This window comes from Strongylocentrotus purpuratus, unplaced genomic scaffold (genome assembly GCF_000002235.5).
Source record: "Strongylocentrotus purpuratus isolate Spur 01 unplaced genomic scaffold, Spur_5.0 spur5_scaffold_3, whole genome shotgun sequence".
In the NCBI taxonomy this organism is placed as follows: Eukaryota; Metazoa; Echinodermata; class Echinoidea; order Camarodonta; family Strongylocentrotidae; genus Strongylocentrotus; species Strongylocentrotus purpuratus.
The window spans coordinates 21,344,573-21,356,014 of record NW_022145609.1 but is presented as its reverse complement, the minus strand read 5'-3'; the positions used below and the strand labels follow the sequence as shown (position 1 = coordinate 21,356,014).

Below are 11,442 nucleotides of genomic sequence, written 5' to 3'. Positions count from 1 at the left end.
ACCCGGAATAGGATGTAAATAAGATTAGTCGGCGGAAGTTGTTGGATTTGAAAAGGGTCGCGGTGAAAATGCATGCATGATATCCGGTATCGGATCCATCCTCTTCCGGATAATTCGCTGTAGTGGACCTGATAGGATCCGGTTGCAAGATCGTACATCCTATGAAATTAGGTTAAAGTTCACTTGGTGTTACAAGTCCTTAAAGTCCAACTAATTCTTGTCGGTCATGATTATGTTAAGGGAGGTATCGCAGTTATTAAACTGACACTGACTTTGACCATGTTATAGAATAACCTTCCTATATACCAATCAAACATAGTAAGACAATTTAACACATTTAACACATTTAAATGACTTTAGAAGCCGCGGCACTAATGTCCTTTGGCAAGACATTAATCTACACTTGCCACTCTCCACCCAGGTGTTAAATGGGAACCGGTGGGAAGGAATTCCTTAAATACTGTGAGCGTCGAAATCGGCAGCCTACGTAGTCGGGTAATGTTGAAGCGCCTTGAGGACCTTGCAAGGTCGATACGTGAGCTTTATAAGAATCAAATATTATTATTATTATTATTTCTTTTTAATAAATTACAATAACTTACAGTGTCAATGCTTATGCGATGTTTCCTTCTTCTTTTCTCTATTTTCTTTATCATCCCTTTTCAAAAATTGTTATCTTGATTTTATGTAAATCATGTATTTTGTAAGAAGTAATTGTTAACAAGTCGTTTATGTGCTTTTCATGATGCTTCAACTTCAGAAATCTTAATATATTTATTTGTATTTTGAAGATTATGTAATATCGTTTTTATCTTGAAGTTGAAACAAATAAATGAAATTAAATGAAATGAGATATCATAACTAACAAAAATTGATTTTCATGCATGTACAAGACCTGTAATTCTGACGAATATGATCCCTCTTGAGCTTACCTAACCTATTTTTTGAGGTTTAAAAAAAAAAAATTATCGAACATTTATCTGGGACAGGAGTAATCCCTATCTTCACTGGTATTAGTAATAACGGAAATTGTATGATTTCATGTTCGCAGTCAGTTTCGGTCTACAAAATGTCAAGAATAGTTATAGAACTTGTGGGGATTAAAAAACAAACGTAGTTAAATCATACTACCTTGACATTTAAACCACGTGGGTCTTTTTTGTTGTTATCATAAGTCAGCTGTGTTTCGGGTTTAAAAACATTCGGCTTTGTAATTTGTGATTCAATCTCGTCATTATATTGGTGAATGTCCATAGTGGTGCCTCACGTCTAATAAGATATCCATATGAGAAAGTGACTGTTGGGACCTATAAGGACGTTAACTAATGGAACTGAACAATGGCGAAGAGCTACACATGTTTGATTTCTTTCTTTATTTGTAGTTTTAGATTTACAAGGAAGCGTTGTCAGTTAATAAAAAATAGGGCAAGCGATGACATTCGCTCATATTTTTGAAGTTACTTGGAGTCGTCATCTAAATAAGACTTAAACCACTGCAACTCTTGACCTCTGACTCCAGCATCATGCAACCTTTATAATGATATATCATGGGCCACCGTGTCAAATGCCTTCTTTAAATCCACACAAATGCTCCTGTTACATATCTTTCATTCATGCCTCAAAAAATATGGTTAGTAACATAAATCAGAGCTCCGTCATATAAAGAGTTGCGAATGATCCGAATTGCTCTTAAGTCCTCCAATCAATCGCAAGCTTACTGTCATTTATGTACATATTTCCAATGATATCAATCACAAATTGGTTGCAGTTTGAGTTGAAAGGGTGAACAAATAAGGGCGCGTGCCCCATCAAATCACGAAGAATAACAACAAGGGAAAAAAGGAATAGGAGAGAAAATGAAAGGGAAACTCCGTCCCTCGGATAGGACGTGTAGAGGAGAGAAGCTGGAAAAGGAAGAGGAAAAAATGACACACAGGACCCCCTCCCGCACTTTGCCCTTCATGAGAGGCTTTGAAAATTTGCATGATTTTCGAAGTGAGATAGGTGCCCCTCAATAGCGGGATCGACGCTTCGCCACTGGCACTCAACATGTTTAATGTAGGTTAACGACCTCGTACATGTTGCTCTCACCAGATCGACTGCCCCCAATCCCATTTACACTCTACATTCAAGACTATACTAATTGGATACCATGTATCGCCACCATCGCTTAAAATCCCAGTAGATCCACTTACATGTCTAATGAAACCTCGTTTAGTTTGAATGTGTTTAGATGTAAGTAGAAGGGTATTTTCAATTCCTGTAAATTCTTTAACATCTTTGTGGAAGAAGGGTTGAGAGGGGGAAGCGGGGATGGATACCATCTGGGTATTAGAACTGCAAAGAAATAACATATAGACAACACAGACTCGATTTGTGATTAAAGGTGATCTTATTTGGGCAAAACCTTGCCCAAGTTGGTCAGACACATAAATACCTTCATGTTGGGTATACACGAATATTTTACGATAAAAATGACCACAACCAGGGTTCCATAGCATTTTCTGAATTTGGAACTTTTGGAATTGCAAACTTTCAGAGTAACGAGCCTTCGGAATAACAAAGCTTCAGAATTATGCGCTTTCAGAAATAACCGACCCTTCGGGATAATGAACCTTCGGAAAAACAATAGGCTTATGGTCCGGAACTCGCACACTTTTTTCAGTTATGTATAATTCACACTATCAAATTTTAATAATGTTAGAAAAGAGGTTTATTTCATATATTTTATGGATGTGTATGTAAATATGTGTCAATAATTGCTTCGGCCTGTGCTTTCATTATACGTATTAATACCATAGTATTATGCCTTGCAATACGTCAGTCACACCAACGAGACCGACACCAGACCGACACCAGACCGACACCAGATCGACACCAGACCGACACCAGACCGACACAAGACCGACGCCGGACCGACACCAGACCGACACCAGACCGACACCGGACCAACACCGGACCAACACCGGACCGAAACCAGATCGACACCAGACCGACACGATACCGACACCAGACCGACACCAGACCGACAACAGACTAAACACACAACTATATTACCTCCATTGGCTGAAAACAGTCGGTTTGGCAGTGTGACTGAGTTATAAACACTAACAAATAATGAAAATATATCTGATATTCTTTAACGACGTTTGCCTTTAAGCTTGCGTAAACTGCCAATCTAAATGAAAATTAATAAAATCGTATTTATCAAAGTATTTCCTGTGTATTGTGAATTGAATTGCCGTATCTTTTGTCCTCAATCTATGTTCAGTTCATTCTTATTCATTCTTCATTTACCCCCCCCCCCACCCCCCCCAAAATAACAACAACAACATGCAAACATTAAAATACATACAAAGCTGTTCAAGGGTAAAACATTATGTTAATAAATGAATTCATCCAAATTAAGAAGAATAAAAGGAAACATCCTTAAAAGCCTATTGAGGCTTGACTGGTTGATGGTCCTCATAATTGGCAAGTAATAACATACATATTTCGGTGGAAGAAAAAAGGTAAGGAAAAATAAAGGTGTTGGGGTATTAAATCAATCGTTATGATCTGGACTATGCACAATAGTGAGAGTTATTTATCAAGTATGATTTGATTTGGGTATGGAGCGTTTTCAAAACGGTAAATTCAACAATCTTAAAAATCATTGGGTGAAATAGCTTTGCCCAGCAGCGAAGACAAGTAATATGTCCAACCACCTATGGGAAATTTCTTTACAGCCCAACTTGAGTGATATTGTGGGGTTGGAAGTTGCGTGGATACATTACACTGCACATTCTACCTGGTATTTTTGAAAAGTGTTAACACATACAAATCCTTGTTGCATCCTATCTTGGAACATCTGGAAATTCATATACTTCATTCGTCATTTTTTTAAATAAAATAGATAAATGGTTTATATGCTACCCTTCAATTATTCGTAAGGTGATACGGTAGTTGGTGTGATTTCATTGAAATAAATCACATCCTCCCTACTCATACATCTAGTGAGGTGGATTTTAGAAGGCCAAGCTACCAGCAATTATGTATGGACGTGGGAGAAACTATATCAAATATCCACGAATGGGGAAATAAGTCGCCATGAAGCCTGTTTTGAATGATACTTGCAAAATAATTAAAACGGAAATGTACTAAAAGTTACCGCCAAATCAGATGCAACACTAAATCAATCATATTACGACATGAAACGACCTGTGTTTCCACATTTCACAATACGTTAAATTACAATGATTATCATTTAGCACTTAAAAACAGAATCACGTTTTAAAGTAATTTTGAATTCTGATATTGACGGGAATAACAGTTCCCATAGAATCATCGGAGTTTACACTGTTTAATGGAGAAAAAAAAAAAAAAAAAAAGAAAGAAAAGGAAACAAAATATAGATTTTGCATATCTATAAAAATGATGTGAAGTAGGACATATCGAAAAAAATTGCCCTCGATTAAATTATCTTTAATATATATCAGGTTATTACAAAATTCACCAGTCTCAAAGTTCATGACAATCAATAGCACCAAAAGAATGATTGCAATAGTACCCCCTCTCTCGACAATAATCAAGACATGCATCCCAGGAATGGACTTTGTTCGACTCGGTGGTCCCTGGCTAAGAAAAATATTACTCTACAACGTCTCTCCCAAAATAAGTTTAAATAGAATTTCGACACAAGCGGGTGACCTGGCCTTACAAAATTAAACTGTTATTACATGCAGATCATACACGCGGGACGCTACTATACAATACTTCATACATTCACAGACGGCTCGCATCATCGTATTATATATATTCAGGCCGTGCTAACAACAATATTGAACTAATTCCGGTGACTGTAAATGAGTACGTATACATTGGTTTCTTGATAATCATGATAATTGCTATATCATCAGAGTGCAGAGGCTTTGTACGATGTAATTCTCTAGAAATGACTTTGTGCCAACATTTTGCCACATAATAGCTCGCACATCGATATCGATGGATCGCAATGGCTATAGTTTACTTGAATCGTGACACCTGAACTGCTGTTTGGTATGGATATGAACGGATTCCTAAATCTGCAGATTACTGATTATGATGATAGATAATTCAAGTTAATATCTCAATTCAAAGAACTGCATTCATTTCTACTCATACAGGAGTAGGCTACCGTAAATGTTTTGAAGAGCACCAAAAATGGACGAACTTCGAGAATATGACGGAAAACTTTAAAAATCAATAATGGAATCGTTCATATTTGATCAAACAGTCCTAAAATATCTTATCAGCTTCGTTGTCTTTAGTGGACACTGCCTAACCTTCTGCAGCGGGGCCAACGTTCTTATTTTTGTGGGGTTAGGGGAAGGAAGTCATTTCCTAGCCTCTGCGGCTATCGGTAGGGAACTCGCCCAGAGGGGTCACAACATCACAGCCTTGGTGAGCAACGCGTACAGCCACCGTGCCCTAGACCCGAGATTCTCACCTCTCTTTCATTTCGAGTTGTTCGTCCATTCGAGACCCCTGGAGGAGGTCTATGACACCATGGAATGGGTGGCTAGGGCCTCCGCATCCGGACATTTCATGTGGGAGATGCCGACCGACTTTCCCGATGCGAGGTCCATCGAGTTCAGCGATTGCGACGCGGTCTTCCAAAACGTTTCCCTGATGGAACGACTGGTGGCGACCGACTTCGACGTGGTCATCGCGGATCCCATGTTCTGCTGCGGACTCCTTCTCGCACACCATCTCCAGGCAAAAGTGGTCATCACCTCCCCGTTGGCCTGGAACGCGGACATCGGTAAGCTCGTCGGGAACCCTACGAACCCTGCATGGATTCCTTCAGCGGGGACCGGATTCCCGACGCGGATGACCTTCCTGCAACGTCTCCTGAACGTCATCCTCTCCGGGGCTTTCGCACCCTCAAGGTTCATCGTTCCTATTTTGGAGGAGTTCAAGACGCAGAGAGGTCTAGTTCCAGGCTACTCGATGGTAGAGTTGTACCAGAGGGCGGACCTGGTCCTGGTCCAGACGGATTTTGCTGTGGAAGCACCAATACCACTCATGCCAAAGATCGTACCCGTGGGAGGACTGACCACTAGACCAGCTGACCCACTGCCACAGGTAAGAGAAAGTCTTTTTGATTAGACTTGACAATTTGTCTTGATTTCTTAAAAATTGTTATATTAATATAAAGTAAAATGTCTTGCATTTGCATCATCTATATGAACACGATCACAGAGACTGCAAACCACTAATCTAAGGCAGTTTAAATAACACTTTGATTTGTGTCAAAATGAAGATGACGTAATCTGAAACATGATTTCTACGGGCAATGCAAAACTGTATTGAAACTGCCCTTGAGTTGAGTTTGTAATGTAAAGCCCCACTGCACTACTTGCAGCTACTTAATTGCACCCTCTATATAACATACAATGCCTAATCGGTGACCTTAGGTCCCCATGATCCCCCTTTTGAGAGCTGATTTGATGAGATCCACCTGTCAGGGACCATGCAGGGAGGTCTAATTCCTCCTGGGCAAACTAGTGCAGTGGGGCTGTAAGACTTTTCCATTTGACAAAATGTCGTCTGGACTATGTCTGAAGTTTTGATGGTTATGATTCCCATTAAAAATTTGTTCGGCAGTTTCTTGAATATCGATGTAGAATAGAATCACTATTGTGAGAATAGTGAGGATAGAATTGTTTTCTGCGTAATAACTATTGTTTGAACTAAGTTTTGAAATGGAATGAATTCATAAAGACATGGAACTATAAAATGTTTTTAAACCACCTTGTCATTATTTTATGGACACATGAAATGTATCAGCCCAAATTCTTTGACTACGTTATAAATGACATATAAGTTCGCATTTCAACTCGTGCCCTACAAGTAAGGTGGAATTTATTTGTCGTTTAAAAAAATAAAATAGCCATCATATCCCCCCAAAACGAGATCTAACTATAGTTCTTTTTGAGACTCTTGTATGGCCTTTAGACTTTCTCCCCACCCCCAATCATTTTTGTCTTCCGTTTAGGATCTAGAGGCATTCGTACAGAGTTCTGGTGAACCCGGCATCATCGTCTTTTCTCTGGGTACCTACGTGACTCACATGAAAGCTGAGCTCATCGAAGTGTTGGCCGAGGCCTTCTCAAGAATACCCCAGAAAGTGATCTGGCAGCTCAGAGGTACGCCGCCAGAGACGGTCAAGAAGAGGGCGAATATTCTCACCCTGGAGTGGGTACCTCAGAACGATCTACTTGGTATATGTTCTCCCATTTTCTCTTTCTTTCTCACCCTGTATCATGTTCTTCTCTCCAATATTCAATGAGGTTTAGCGAACTAGCGGGAAATTCTCTGTGAGGGTACAACCTAACCCCATAGGGAATTTGGAGTTTCCTATAATAGCAAGGTCGCAACGACTTGACAAAATCAACATAATGTAATTTTAGTACCCTTGTGAATCACCTTTTTAAAAGTGCGAACATAACAGTGACATATTATTACTTATTCCGAGCTTGATTTATATAGACAAGTCGATTGGGCATAGAAATTGCCCTTACCTTAAATCCTTGGAGGTCTCTTCGATCGTGTTTATTACGGAATTTCATATCTTAGAGCTTTAAAAAAAATTAAAGAAAATTAATAGGATATTTTCGCTACCACTGCTGTAATTTACATTCAATTGCGCCATCTTTCGGTAACGGCGTACATATAACAATTTTTGGTTCCTGTACCCAAGCATCATCACCCGCGCGCCTTACAGTCGGTGATGCATTGAGGGATATGGTTGGTGACACATCGGGACATTGTAAGCATTTCAATTTTACATATTTGAACTCCCCGATCGTATCACCATCACCATCGCAGTCATTATCTTTCATGATCAGTGTTCTCCCACGCCTCCTCTTCAGGCTTTCTCAAATTCGTCGTCATCATCATCATCACCATCATCAGTATCAACATCATCATCATCATCATCATCACCATCATCAGTATATCAACATCATCAGCATTATCACCATCATCAGTATCAACATCATCATCATCATCACCATCATCAGTATCAACATCATCATCATCATCATTATCACCATCATCAGTATATCAACATCATCATCATCAGCATTATCACCATCATCAGTATCAACATCATCATCATCAGCATTATCACCATCATCAGTATCAACATCATCATCACCATCCTCATCATTGTCATCATCACCATCATCACCACCATCATCATCATCATCATCGTCAACATCATCATCATCATCGTCAACATCATCATCATCATCATCATCATCATCATCATCCTCCTCATCATCATCATCATCATCATCCTCATCATCCTCATCATCCTCATTACCATCATCATCATCACCACCTTCTGCCTCCATCACCATTACCAGAATATCGTCATCATAATTACCTTTTGCGTTAAAATTTCACATCTTCCTATACCTCTCTTTCCCAGGCCACATCAAAACCCGCGCCTTCGTCTACCAGGGTGGCAACAACGGCCTCCATGAAGCCCTCTACCATGCCGTACCCATCGTCGTCATCCCTGTCTTCGGTGATCAGAACGACGTCGCTGCCCGCATCGTTGCCCGTGGCATTGGGATCTCGGTAGACTTCACCCAGATGACCCCGGAATCGCTCACCGGACATCTGAAGGAGATAGTGGAAAACAAAAAGTAAGTACAGTTACAATTTTACTTTCAGTTAAATTGTAATGCACTATCATATTTCTAACGCTTAACCCCCCCCCCCCCTCCTTGTCCGTGTGCTGCCCTCTATATACCCACGCATGAGCAACTTGAGGCCCACCAGCGTTATCTACTGTCAACTTCATGATAAATGTTCAAAAAATCCAAAATAAAGAACGCTTCACGATTGTGCGTGTCATCATTGTGCTAGGGGCAATGCTAATCTTCTCTGTATCGTTCCAATTTTAATAGATGTCAACAATTTCTCGTCGACGCAGATCAATGGGGGATAAAAAGTATATATAGAAACGTGTGCGAAAATCGCTTTAAATGTGGTTAATACTTTGGCCACACGTTGTCAAAAACGTTTGCAAAACGTTTCTTTATAAACAATGGGCTTGTACGTGTCACGTGCACTGATCACGTGATTCGGATTTCCCATCACGCATGACGCTACCAGATAGTGATTTCAAATCCTTTAAAGGTGGTGTAGCATGACGAGACTACGTGGCCCGACTCGGGGCCAATCGGGTATAATACGACCGCGAACGACGCGACCACAGTATTCACGTGCGTGCAACATAGTTACGCGAAACCGAAGCGTTAAGATAACTTTGGTCTGTTTCGCGAACTCTATAGCGCGCTGACCATCGCTGATGACCGTCAATCAAGTCCATTCGTTTACGTGCAGTTGTTCTAAAAGTCGTAGATGGCGTTTACCATTATTTGCCAAGCTACACTCCCTGTAATACCCTCATATTGTGAAAGAATATTTTCCACCGTTATTTGAGTGCAAAAACTAGTCCATGCTTCTTAATTGCTTTCTTGCCGAAATGGACAAGTTTACAGCTTTAGAAATCCTATAGACAAAGAGATTTGATTTTAGAATAATTTGATAGCATGGCTTTTTTTCATTATTCATCCATTGTGCGTCTGTTCTTAAAATAATTCGAACATGCAACCTCTCCCCCTAAAAAAATATAGAATAAAACAAAAGATCTCCATAACTGATTCCACTGTTGTAACATCCACGCGATTCGATTATCACTATTGGCTCGGTACAATTTCATTTACACTCCATCGAAAAAATTGACGGTTTGAATCACTTGTTACACAGCTGTCTATCTCTACTCGGTTCGATTTTGTCACTGAACAGATAATGTAGAGCTCTTCCAAAACACGTCCGTGAAATTAAAATGCATTATGTAAAGCTCTACGGAATATGTGAAAATACCATATTTACTATCTATTGATCATGAATGTAAAATTAAAATAAGCAGTTTCATCACTTTTCTACTTCATCAAAATCATGAGACAGAATTTCTCATTATTTTCTATCCACAGGTACAAAGAGGCCATGACGCACCACTCAGCTATCTATCACGATCGCCCTCAGCGGCCGGTAGAGCGAGCTGCCTTCTGGATAGAACACGTGATCAAACATGGCGGCGACTACATGAGGTCACCAGTAAATGACCTAGTTTGGTATCAGCACTATTTGCTAGATGTCATCTGTTTTCTCATTGGAGGTCTCTTCTTGTTTTTGTTATTTTTATTCTATCTCTTCCGTTGTATATGCAAGTTAGGCATGAAGACCTCCTCAAGGAAACGCAACAAAGAATGATACGGATACATTTTATGTTTCTTAATTCACAATTATTCTAATGACATGTATCGGATCTGAGATATTGTTAGGAAATAAAAGTTGGTTTAATATTTTTTCTCTCTTACAATTAGTGTGCTCAAGTATATTACATTTATTGCAAGCGCATTGGCCGCATTCTACTACAGACAGTGACACGGTGCCAAAAAAACAGTGAGAGTATATGTACACGTAAATCCTATTGTCCCACAAGAGATGGAAAAAGAGAAAGAGAGAAAGAGAGAGAGAGTGAGAGAAGAGAAAGAGCGTGAGAGAGAAAGAAAGGAAGAGAGAGAGAGAATTAAAGAGAGAAAAGAGAAAGAGAGGGAGAGAGAGAGGGAGAGAGAGAAAAGAGAAAGAGAGAGAAAGAGAGAAAATAGAAAGATATAGAGAGAGAGAGATAGATAAAGAGAGAGAGAAAAAAAAGTGGGGGAAAGATAAATGGAGAGGTGCAGACATGAAAAAGATTATTTAAAAAAACATTCACACCATCATCCATTTCTTTCGCAAATTTCGTCCAAGTAGTACCTCCGCTGAAACTGCAGTGCGCCCTCTCTATAAGACAGTGTTCTCGCGTCCCTCGCTGATGAGGGAAAAGTACACCATACTTTCAATGGGTGTCTTATGCAAATTTTTTACCTTTAAATCCGACGAAGGTTTTACGGACTGAAAGTCAAAGACGGATAGGTAAAATGCAACGCTGTCAGATAATTTTGTTTAAATATTGCCCCCACCCCTCTTTTGCAAATCCTGCCCCACCACCCCACCCCCTCCCATACGTGATAGTGCGATGGGCTTTTAATGATTTTGACTGTACTTTTTGATCTGTAAAACGGATTATAGATTTCTGGAAAGTAGCTCGTCTCAACATGAATTCGTTTAAAAGTCATATGGTTCTACCATATAGACCTCGGATACAGTTTTTGCATTTAGAACGCCTCCTTTATGAAGCGATGTGACATGTACAGGTAAATGAATATGAGAAGGAAAGAGAAAGAGAAAAAAAGAGAGAAAAAATGTAAAGAGAGAAAGAAATAAGAGAGAGAGAGTGAGAGAAGAGAGGGAGAGAGAAAGAGGGAGGGAGAGAGAAAGAGAGAGAGAGAGAGAGAG

General features: G+C 39.7%; 1 protein-coding gene and 1 non-coding gene across 2 annotated transcripts; one reads left to right on the top strand and one right to left on the bottom strand.

Moving 5' to 3' along the window:
- Positions 1-5,226: 5,226 nt before the first annotated feature.
- On the top strand, positions 5,227-10,314 carry LOC578924 (UDP-glucuronosyltransferase 2C1-like). Its single transcript, XM_030995805.1, has 4 exons — positions 5,227-6,105; positions 7,019-7,244; positions 8,459-8,678; positions 10,035-10,314. The coding sequence occupies exons 1-4, from the start codon at positions 5,227-5,229 to the stop codon at positions 10,312-10,314; spliced, it is 1,605 nt and encodes a 534-aa protein (XP_030851665.1).
- On the bottom strand, positions 8,856-8,964 carry LOC115928918. The gene has a single exon (XR_004066289.1). It is a non-coding gene; the product is annotated as a U6 spliceosomal RNA (small nuclear RNA).
- Positions 10,315-11,442: the final 1,128 nt, after the last annotated feature.